General features: G+C 47.3%; 1 protein-coding gene across 1 annotated transcript; it reads left to right on the top strand.

Moving 5' to 3' along the window:
* The first annotated feature begins 1224 nt into the window (after positions 1–1224).
* Positions 1225–10735, top strand: ALKBH4 (alkB homolog 4, lysine demethylase). Its single transcript, XM_033171661.1, has 3 exons — positions 1225–1491; positions 7214–7411; positions 9986–10735. Exons 1-3 carry the CDS (start codon positions 1252–1254, stop codon positions 10658–10660), a joined length of 1113 nt encoding a protein of 370 aa, XP_033027552.1. The 5' UTR covers positions 1225–1251; the 3' UTR covers positions 10661–10735.
* Positions 10736–11882: the final 1147 nt, after the last annotated feature.

The following is an 11882-nucleotide window of genomic DNA, read 5'->3' as shown; positions in this document are numbered from 1 at the left end:
CTCAACTGCCACCACCTGCTTTAAGCAAAACAAATCACAATTCCTGGTTTGGACAGAACACTAAACCAATGATTGTGGCTTGTTGCAGAGACTTAACTACGATTTGCCATGATGTGCAAACTGGGCCAATGTGTTGCAGGGTAAATCTGCTGTCTCACTTGTACCATTTACAACTCGTCAATCGGGTTGAAGGATCCTGCTTTTATATTTTGTGAATTGTTGCATATATTATACCTTGTCTTGCAAAGCAGCTTCGGATTTGTTTCTGAATAAAGGTGGGGGGGGGGGGGAGAGCACCAAAGCCATATGCATTACTGTTACTACGTATCAATTCTGGGAGCAGGGAGGCTGAGGTTTACATGGAAAGCACAGTCAATGGCTGTGCACTCTGAATGAATGCTCTCTACGGTTAAACGCGGGTTGCTGCCACGCATATTTAGATAGGGCTGCTGCTTTAATTTCATTTTTAAAACCCGTGTCGTCGTCACCCCCGTAACACCCAGCTCGCACGATAAGCTGGGGGGTTTTCTTTGAGGGGACTGGGAAATGTCTTAAACGGAAAAGGGCGGTGTGGCGGGAAAGCCGGGGGGTGGGGAATAAACCTCCGAGGCGGGAGTTAGCGAGGAGGATCCTGCGACCTCTCCCTGAGGTAAACCACCGCGCTAGGATCCGAGGTGCGGGGGGGGGGGGCGGCGGCGGAAGAGCCGCGCAGCCCGTTTCTGAGGGGCGGCATTGTCTCAAAAATCAAGGCGAGGGGCAGTGAGGGGCCGGCAGCTGCTCCCCTTGTCTGAGAACACAGAGATGGTGGCGGGAGGGAGAAATTTCCTCTCCCCACCCCACTCATCTTGAGGTGGGGAGGCAGCCAAGAAGACACCCCTCCCCCCCCCCGCGTAGGTGGCAACGGGAGAAACGGCCCGCGACGGCATCGGTTTTTTCCCCTTCTAAAACACACAACGCCCGGCACTACAACTCCCGCCATGCCCCGGGAGAGCCCGAGAATGCTATTCTTGCAGGAGCAAGGCGCAAGGCGCTGCTGGGAAATCGAGTCCGCCCTCCTCCCCGCCGCTAAAGCCACTAGCAGTCCAGCGGGGCCTTGGGAGAGGAACGTTGAGCGACGGGCCGCTGCACCTCAGCATCCCCACCGCGTGCGCGCCGGAGGCGCCTCGAGCGCAGCTACACCCCCCCCCCAGCCCCGCTCTCCTCCGCCTCGGCACCGGGGCCCTTTTTTTTTTTTACCTCAGGCGGGCGAAGATGCTCCTGCCGCCGCCAGGGCTCGGCGAACCGGAAGCTCCGAGGGAGGCCCTCCCGACAAGGCCGGTGGCGGCGGCAAGAGCTACCGGGGTCGGGATGGAGGAGGAGGAGGAGGCGGTGACGGCCGCCGCTGCTGCTGCCGCCTCCGAAGGACGGGGAGCGGGAGGCGAGCCCGGGGGCTGCTGCGGGTGCAAAGGGGTCCGCGGCTGCCTGCTCTGCGAGGCCGCTCCGCCCCCGCAGGTACCACGCGCGGCATCGGAGGAGGAGGAGTGATGGTGGGGGAAGTGGGTGGGCATTCAGGGGCGAGGGGGAAGGTTTGGAGGAAGCGGGGAGGTGTGTGTGGAAAGAGGGAGGAGGGGGAAGGAGCCCGTGCTTGCTGCCTTCGGCCCCGGAACCTTTTCGGGCGAGGGGCGCGCGCCTATTGAGGGGGTGCAGAGTGTAGGCGCCCACCGCGCGGGCGATGAGAAGTTGCTGCAATAATAGTAGTGGGTGGGAGGAAAGGGGCCGGAGGAGCCACTTCACTGCGAGGAAAGGTTTGGGGCTCTTTTAGTTTGGGGGAAAGGCGCGGGAGAAGTGACACGATCGTGGCAGTCATGGAGAAAGTGAGTAGAGGAAAGTGTCAATTCCTCCCTCTCTCACCTAACACTCGAACTCGCGGACATCCCGCGAAGCTGAATGTTGGGAGATTCGAAACAAAGATAAGAGGAAAAGGCCCTTCTTCACGCAGCACATCGCTGAAACTGTGGAACTCGCTTCCCGTTCATTAAGGTCCATGAAATGAAATACTAACGAGGATTCTTTCAAAGCGTTGATTCTATCATGGAACACATTTTTAAAAGGAAAGCCCGACTAGGTTTTCACATACCTTTCAATTGAATAACTTGTTAAATTCCCCAAGTAACTGATGTGGCAGTTTGAAAGTCTTGTTTATTCCGTTATATTTTACTCCAATAAGACCCATTTATCCTAAATAGAACCTAATAGGGTAGACATGTATGTACATTTTTTAAATGTGTTCCCACCTTTGGGCTGTAATCCTATATGCACTTTTCTGGGTTGTAAGCCCTATTTGTCACAGGAGAACTGCTATGCAAGGTCGCTTGGTACAGCGGAGCAAAGCACAGCATGGGTTCACGCAGTATATAGCACAACAAAGCATAGATAGACATAAGATAACAATCACAACAGTGAATAAAATTCATTTAAGAAGTTGTCTAACCCAGCCTAATTTCAGCAACCAACCCCACAGATCAAAGTCTGACAGTCCCTCATGTTGAACGTCCCTCAGTTGTCCAGCCAGTTCATGAATGTTGTTCAAATAACCAGTAATATTCAGTGTCTGATCAGTGACATATGTACAACATTCTGAACCAATTAAAGCACAAGTCCCGCCCTCACTAGATAATAAAAAGTCCGTTGCAATCCTGTTCTGTATCGATACCGGTAATTGTCTTACCTCAGACAGCTCAGTGGTTAGGGAGTCTGTGATGTGTTCAGCCTCTTGCACAAATTTCAAAAGGATGTCAGCGAGTTAAAATATTTACATGACTGGAACCAGCTCCATAAGCAGGGAACAGTGCTCTGCCCCAAGTTTCACCGTTTGCAGCCACGTCGGAGAGAGTCTTTTCCTCTCTTTTGTTCCTTTGCCTCCTGGCCGGTAGACGGCAGGTAACTCTTATTCCTGGGACAATGTATCCCACATAGCAGGCTCCAGACATGTGTGGACTTGCCCAACTGTATGCTCTATGCCCACAGACCCAGAACACCCCGGAGAGAAATGACTCCATCCTGCCAGAGGCAAAAGTCCGTAGTAATGAAGGATTAGGGTAGTCGTCCTTCTCTGGTGACGGGCGGCCCACAGCCAGATTCCAGGCTAGAGTGAGGTTGGGGTAGGTGTAGGATCCGGTTCGGTTGGCAATAGTCACTTGTCCGGTCGGGTGGATCTTAAGGTTAATGTCACAGGTACTGGTTCCTATAGCTGTCCCCTTTCCAGTGAAGAGACGGCAAAGGGTTCCTTTGGTGGGACCTGTAAGATACAGGTATTGGTGTGTGAGATTCATTGCTGTCAAGTTCCAGAAGGTGATATCCCCAGTGCAAAACTGTTCCAATGTTGCTGCCACTGGAACTAGGGGTAGTCCCTGCCGAAGATGGCTTTGAGCATGGGCACAAACCCAACAGTCCTGGTAGGGTAGGGGGATTCTTTAGCCACTTTGCTGATGAGTTGGATGTATGAGTTCTGCTCCCAGGAGGAGAGAAGGTCTGGCTCTGGGAGCAAAGGGTCTGCCCTAAGTTGGCGAGGGGCAGTGCCTATGGGATGTAAAGGGTCCATGGTATTGAGGAAGATTATGTCCTTGGCAGTTCCTCCACACCGCTGTGGTCCTGTATGATCCCACACAGGGGTGTGAGAAGGGCCTATGGGGTGATACCAACCCTCCAGGTACTCTCCCCCTTTCCAGCCCTCTGTGTGTCCAAGGTTCCAGAGGCAGCAGAACCGCCTTAGGCAGATGCCTTGTAGCCGTGGTTTGTGAAGGTTTGGGGCCATATAAAGACACTGAAACCCAAAGATGAGGTTCTCGGATGGGTGGCTGGAGTCTGTATAAACATGGGTAGCCCCTCCCCCATGTTCAATTTCAGTCCAGTTCGGGTGTTTGGAAATTTCCCCTTGCCCATAGAGGAGGTAGGACTCATTTATGCAGTTCAGGTGGTAGTACTGATGGTCGAGGGTGAGGATGGCAGACCCAAGGTGATGGAAATGTTGGTCGCGTATAAAGAGTTCCCAATATTGGGACCCACTGAGTCTAGGTGTCAATGAATGCCATAATAAGGTTCGGGATTCAGGGAGACAGAAGTCAAAGTCCCCCATTTGATCAAGGTTTTGCCTGCCTCCAAGATCCACAGTGTGAATGTCCAAAAAACGATAGTCCGTTTGTAGTCCCATGCACTGGTTCAATGTGAGTGGGGAGGTTTCCCTCGAAAGGAGAAGAGCAAAGAGGTAAAGAGTACGTTCCATGGTGTAGTGATTGCCAAATGGGAGGATCAAAGCAGTGTGTGTCAAAAGCGCTGTCAGATGAAAAGAACAGCCGAATGGAGGAAGAACGAGCTGTCAAACAAAGAGAAGAGAAGAGCTGTCAAACAAAGTGAAGAGAAGAACTGTCAAACGAGGCGGAGGGTGAGCTGTCAAACGCAGCAAAGGGCAAGCTGTCAAACAGTGAAGAGAAGAGCTGTCAAATGCAGTGAAGGGCAAGCTGTCAAACGAAGTGAAGAGGAGCTGTCAAACGAGACAAGGCGAAGGGCGAGCTGTCAACGATGTTTGAGGTGCAGTCTGATGCCGGGAGTGTCAGGGACGATCTCAGAGGTCTATCAGGAGCGATGGCGGCGTCTGGTCAGGTCTGTTGGGCCCGACCCTGGCCCCGATTCTGGTCCTGGTCCTGGTTCTGGTCCTCGTCGCCCCCCCCCACTATCTTGCTCCTTCTGGGGAGGCAGGGTGGTCTTAAACCTGGTATGGTGAAGCCAAGCGTTCTTTTCCCCAACCTTTACCACAGTGGGAGAAATAAGAAGTACTTGGAATGGCCCCTCCCAGGACGGTTGAAGCAGCAGTTTCTGGTATACCTTTACCAGAATCCAGTCCCCCGGCTGGAAGGAATGTACAGGAGCGTCAGCTGGTAGGTTCTGTCCCTCTATGGCTGCATACCTGTGGAGGCGCCGCAACTGTTTCTGGAGCTGAATGACATAGTTAATAATCTCTGACTCTCCCACATCTAGTTCTGAAAGGAGAAATTGGGTGTTATAAACAGGATGGGGTCTCCCAAACAGAAGTTCATAGGGGATAGTTTCAAAGGTCCCGTGGGAGCGCTTCTAATGTTATGAATAACTAGTGGTAACGCATTTATCCACTTGAGTCCAGTGCTGCTACAAAGCTTTCCAAGCTGGACCTTAATTTCTTGGTTCATGCGCTCAACCTGTCTGGACGAGGCTGGGTGCTAGGGTGTATGGAGTTCCCACTTAATACCAAGCGCTAGAGCCACTTGTTGAATCACTTCTGCAGTGAAGTGGCTTCCCCTAGCACTGTCCAGTCTCTGGGGTACCCCAGACCTCGGAATAATGTCTTGTAGGAGGGCCCTAGCGACTACTGAGGCAGTGGCCCTTTTTGATGGAAACCCCTCAACCCAAGAAGAAAATTTGTCCACTATTTAAAGCGTATGATTTAAAGCGTGTTTAAATCATTGGCTTTGGGGCAGATCAATAAAGTCCAATTACAAACTTTCGAAGGGTATGAAAGCCCAGGGTCTGGCTCCAGGTGGCCGCCTGAGTTCGTGTTTGGGATTAAAGCTCTGGCAGGTTACAGTTTTTTGTGGCTGCCATGGGTTTTCAGAGTTCCTTATGGGCAATTGCAGGGACAGACCTGTTTGAGTGGTGTGTATAAAGTCCTTGGCTGCTTCGAAAGGGGCTAAATATTCCAGTTGTGGGGGTTTTCTTCCATTAGATAATTTCTTAAAAATTTTAGGTGATCCGGATTGAAGGATCCATCTGGTGGGCAGCGGAGCTCAGGTTTAGCATGGGCTGTGCTGGCGGGCCATGAAGTTTCGCACAGGTCTTCTAATTTTTGTCTTAGACAGAAGCGTGTAGTCAGGCATTTCCTTCCAACGTGTTAACACGTATTCAAGAGGAGAGTCGGGGTCCCGCTGGGACAAGGATGGCTTCCTGGAAGTCTTCCTCCTAGAGGGAGCCCGCTCATGCTTTGAAGCTTGGGTACCCATTTCTAAAGTTGTGGTGGATCTAGGGTAGAAAGATGAAGGAAATAAGGGGGTAAGGGACGTACTGTTTAGGAATGGGGTTTTATATATATGTTCACTAGCTAGTTTCCTGCTGAGTTTTCCTCTTCCAGTCTTAAGTCGCCTGGTTCCCTCCCAGACCTTCAGTACCTTCACTTATTTCCTAACGATTGGGGCAGATTCCACACTCTGCCGTTCCTTGTCTATTTCCGATAGACTAACCCTCCTGGCAACCTCCTACCTATCGTCAATTCTAAGGAAAAGGGGTCCCTACTGAACGCCCGCACAGTGTGGTGTCAGATCAGGTGTCCCCTGGATAGTGGTTTCGATCCGGAATACCCCCCTTGCTTTCAGTAGCGGGCTCACGCATGAAGCGTGTTGCGTGGCCCGACTGGTGCGGCTGGGGTAGAGATAGCAAGGAAGTCCCACCTGCCCCTTGCTTTGAATTGGGCTGCAATTCTGTACATGCTTCCTTGGGAGAAAGTACAATTGAATTAAGTGGGATAGCATTGTCAAACCTATTTCTTTAAGAATTATTACTTCTCAATTGAAGGGACATATTTTGCTTTCTATTAAACCTCTTTCACCATCTACTTGATAACAAAATAACTTTACAAACCAAGCATGGTGCATATGAAAATTATTTGTCATACCACTCCTTTGTATAATCCCATTTATCTATATTATAATTATGAAACCAATTATTTTAGATCATTATTTTAATTATAAGTGGTCTGAGATGGCTAATAACAGAATCAGAAGTAAAACAAATGCTTATTCACTTTGTCTTTCAAAAAAATAACCTCTTTTTTTGCTTTTGTCTTGCCACTTTTTAACTTCCTTTTAGTCCCTACAAATGGATAATAAGTATCATATGCTATTTCAGGTGTTAAGAAGCTCCTTCATCAGAAAAAGTATTAAAATAACACTGTGTGATTCAGTAGAGGATTTTAGTAACTCAAAGGCTTCCCTTAAATCATCCTTAAACCTCAAGGAAGATAATGAAATCATAACAACAATTGTTTTTGTGGAGCAACTTTTAATTATACAAAAGCACATAGTAGCTGTCACGGAACAACAACAAAAATACAGATTTGATCATGCAAATGGGACTACTACTACCTGTTTCTGTACTTGAGTATCCATACTGAAAATGCAGAAGTCTAATTTGCTGTCTCTTCTTTTCTCAGATAAGTGCAAACTTTGTGTACTGTCCACTGACTGGCTTCGCTGTGGGAGAAAAGCAATCAGAATTTGCAGGCTGGGCCTTTCCGTTTCCAGGAGTCTTTTTACTGGAAGGCTTTATAAGCGCAGATGAAGAGTGCAAGATGGTTGAGCTGATGGACTGCAGTGCTTGGAAGCCATCACAGTCTGGCCGAAGAAAACAGGTCTTGTTCTCGAATTGAAATTCCTTCAACCCCAACTTGATTTTTATTTTATTTTTTAAAAAAATGTGCATGGCTTTCCCCTCTTCCTCATCTCCCTCTTTCTGCTTCAAATGGTGCTGTGGTTAGTGTGCTGGACCAGCACTGGGGCAACGTGAGTTCCAATATCCACATATACAGTAAGCCTTTCCAATAGGACACCTGCATACACAGCCTAATTTATTTATTTTAAAGTATTTTTTTGTATGTATGTATGTATGGCCATCCAGAAGTAGGGCTGTGCAATGAATCACCATATTGTTGAAATAACATCGTGATAAGTGTTTCAGCAAAGCAATATACCTTGCAGATGATTTGCAGGTTCAGTGTCTCCTGCTTTTTTTGTTCTCTTCCTCCTCCTAAGGATAAGATACGAAGATAAGTCCTTACAAACCAGAAAACTCTTTCAGCTTCACCAGTATATTTTCATTTAGAGCTCAGCTAATTATGCAGAGTCTGCTAATAATCCAGGAGGAACCCCCCATGCAAGACAATCAAAGAAGCAAAGTAAACAAAGAACTGGAAAGCACTTCTTTCTTACCTCACCAGTGAAAAAAATAGGGGGAAGAGTTTTCATTTTCTGGTGGTGTTTATGTTGTTGGTTCCCCCTAAATAGCTTTCCTCCATATTAAAAAGGGTGTTTTTAAAAATAATAAAAAAAAAAACTGAGGGGGGGGGAATTAAAGGAAACTGACTTTTTGCTTGCTGGCCCTCCCTCCCTCCCTTTGATAAAAAGTAAAGATTGGTATGATGAGGGCTTGGGGGGGGGGCTTCGGGGGGTGTGGAGGGGAGAAGATTTAGCTGGCTGCCTTATACTGAATGGGAGGTTGGGTAGAAGAAGAAGAGTTTGGATATGATATCCTGCTTTATCACTACCCAAAGGAGTCTCAAAGCCGCTAACATTCTCCTTTCCCTTCCTCCCCCACAACAAACACTCTGTGAGGTGAGTGAGACTAAGAGACTTCAGAGAAGTTTGACTAGCCCAAGGTTACCCAGCAGATACATGTGGAGGAACGGAGACACGAACCCGGTTCCCCAGATTACAAGTCTACCGCTCCTAACCACTACACCATACTGGCTCTCACCATACTGGGTACTGTGAGAAAGATGGTGAGGGTGTTTTTCAAAAGCAAATGTGTGTCTGCTCACAAGCAAGCCCTACTGAATTCAATGGGGCTTACTCCTAGGAAAGTAGAAGAAAGTTTAGTTCATAAATAAGTTAAAAATATATTAAATAGAATATATGGAAGTTTATTTAATATTTCTATTAAATCTACTGCTTCCTTACATTTTAAGGCCCTCCACCACCGCAAGGAGCCTTGTCAAGGCCCTCGGCTGCTGCAGAGAAGTGTGGTGCACCCTCCACCGCTGTGGGGAGTTATGGCAGGAGCCTCTGCCCCCGCGGGGAGGCCCAGCAAGGCCCTCCGCCACCACAGATATATATCATGATATATTGAGATATTGTGATATTTAGCTGGGGATATATATTATGATGTTGAAGACCAGATATCACCCAGCCCTATCCAGAAGTACTCTGGGCAACTTATAGTCATAAAGTGATGAAATATAGTATAATTAAGTGACAGTATGATAACAGCCACCTTATGAGAAGAGAAGACTCCCTGGAAAAGACCCTGATGCTGGGAAAGATGGAGGGCACAAGGAGAAGGGGACGACAGAAGATGAGATGGTTGGACAGTGTTCTTGAAGCTACTAACATGAGTTTGGCCAAACTGCGAGAGGCAGTGAAGGATAGGCGTGCCTGGCGTGCTCTGGTCCATGGGGTCACGAAGAGTCGGACACGACTGAACGACTGAACAACAACAACAACAACATGATAACAGCATGCAGTCTTAAATTTCCAGGAATGAGAGGGAACAAAACCAACTAATTAAAATCATAAAAGCAGTGGTTTTGGTTTAAAACAGTGAAATCACTTTGTTTTAAGGGGGCGGGGTCTTCACCTGGTGCTTGAATGACCATAAGAAAGGTGCCAGGCCATCCACTTCTGGGAATGGCATTCCACATCCAGAGTGTCACTGTTGAAAACACCACCTCCCTGATAGTTACCTGCCACATGCCAAGAGCCACATGTCACAAGAGCCCCAGAGCACAGCTTCTGAAGAGGATCTTAAGGCTCCGATGGGGATTAGATGGGAAAATAGGATGTTCAAAGCTATTGCTTTAGTTATATGCAGGTTTAATTGAAACCAACTTTACAGACAGAAATATCCACCCTCATGCCAGCAGGTGAGACAGGAAGACCTGTTTGCGCAAGTGAAAGTATGTTGCACAAGTGGGCTGGATGTCATTCTTAAGATTTCTTCTATCAAGGGACAGCTGTACTTAATAAACTTCATTGGTAGTGCTTGTAAGGTGGGTCAGCATTATTACCCTCTTACTGCCATTTGTGGACTAAGGAGCAGCTTGTCTGAGGCTTCCTAGAGGCTTCATGGCCAAGGCAAGATTTGAAAAAGTGAAGCAGTGCTTTGTACCAGCTCAAGTAACCTTTTCTCCTCATTCTCCTCCTTCTTATAGGACTATGGCCCCAAAGTGAATTTCAAGAAGCGCAAGTTGAAAGCAGGCGGTTTTGCTGGCTTGCCCAGCTTCAGCCAGGAGATTGTGACTCGAATGAGAAGCCATTCTGTGCTCAAGGACTTCTCTCCAGTCGAGCAGTGCAACTTGGATTATGGCCCTGAGAGAGGGTCTGCTATTGACCCCCACTGGGATGATTGGTGGCTTTGGGGGGAACGCCTGGTTAGCTTAAACTTGCTTTCGGCAACTGTGCTCTCCATGTCTTGCGAATCAGAGGATCATATCCAGTTATTTCCAGCCTTTCTTCAAGACAGCAAGCAGGTACACAGCTCTTTGACCCATGCTGTTTCTCAGGAGCATTGGCCTGAAGAGTCTACTTCTTTAGGAGGATTTAGAAGCACCACAAAGTGGGGAACTGACCCTACTTCCCCCACAAGGTCAGTTTCGTCTAAAGAGGTTGTCGTCGCCATTCACTTACCTCAGAGATCACTAGTGGTTCTGTATGGACCGGCTCGCTATAGATGGAAACATGCCATTTATCGCAATCATATTAAAAGCCGCCGTATCTGCATCACCTTCAGAGAATTGTCTGCGGAGTTCAGTGTTGGAGGAGAACAGGAAGAATTGGGTCAAAAGCTCCTAAAAACCGCTCTGACATACCAGGGAATACCTGTATAGGCATCCATGTGGAAGAACTGAAACTTTTTAACTTGTTTGGCTCCCTGGAAGTTAAACTTCAAGGCCTTTCATAAACTTGTGTCTTTTTCTGAGAAGCTGATAATTCTACTAAAGCTGTGGTTTTCAGTGATCTTTCAAGGAACCCCTTGCTCCTCTTCCACCAGCTCTTAGGCATGCACACTCATCTTTCAATGGACACTGGCAAGACTTCTTGGGCTCATCGTTCTCTGTGAAAGGGCAGTGTACCCCAGATGTAGGAGATTAATTAAAAGTGCATGAAACTTGCACATACAGGTGATACTTGAAAAATTAGAAAGTCCAGTTATGTAAGCAATTGTTTTCATTAGCCACTGGAGTTTAATATATGAGATAGACTCATGACATGCAAAGTGAGATATGTCAAGCCTTTGTTATAATTGTGATGATTATGGTGTACAGCTGATGAAAACCCCAAAGTGGAAATTGTAAATTTGGGGTTCTCATCAGCTGTATGCCATAATCATCACAATTATAACAAATAAAGGCTTGACATATCTCACTTTGCATGTTATGAAGAGGAGAAGAAGAAGAGTTTGGATTTGATATCCCGCTTTATCACTACCCGAAGGAGTCTCAAAGTGGCTAACATTCTCCTTTCCCTTCCTCCCCCACAACAAACACTCTGTGAGGTGAGTGAGGCTGAGAGACTTTAAAGAAGTGTGACTAACCCAAGGTCACCCAGCAGCTGCATGTGGAGGAGCGGAGATACGAACCCGGTTCCCCAGATTATGAGTCTACCGCTCTTAACCACTACACCACCAAACTAATATATGAGTCTATCTCATATATTAGTTTCACCTTTTACGTTGAATTACTGAAAGAAATGAACTTTTCCACGATATTCTAATTTTTCGAGTTTCACCTGTATATAATAGCTGTAGGGCAAACATCACAGGTAAAAAGGTTATGAGATGTTGCACCGTACCAAGTTAAACTATTACATCGTTTATTTTTAAATGTTGCTGAATTTCTTATAAAACACTCAAGGCTCATCGTAACCAAAGTTAATGGTTAATTAAGACAAATTGAGAAAGCACGTAAGAAGTTGATGAGGTCAGCAAAGGTGAAGGAACCAGAAATTGGAACAACAGACATGCCTCCTGCAATGAAAAGGTTTTCTGCCTGCACCAGAATGCCAATGGAGATAAGAGAGATTTCCCAGGTTTGTGGGCTCCACAGCCTG

The sequence above is a fragment of the Lacerta agilis genome, chromosome 15, assembly GCF_009819535.1.
Source record: "Lacerta agilis isolate rLacAgi1 chromosome 15, rLacAgi1.pri, whole genome shotgun sequence".
In the NCBI taxonomy this organism is placed as follows: domain Eukaryota; kingdom Metazoa; phylum Chordata; class Lepidosauria; order Squamata; family Lacertidae; genus Lacerta; species Lacerta agilis.
Note: the sequence above shows the minus strand (reverse complement) of the source record. Positions and strands in the feature narration are given on the sequence as shown.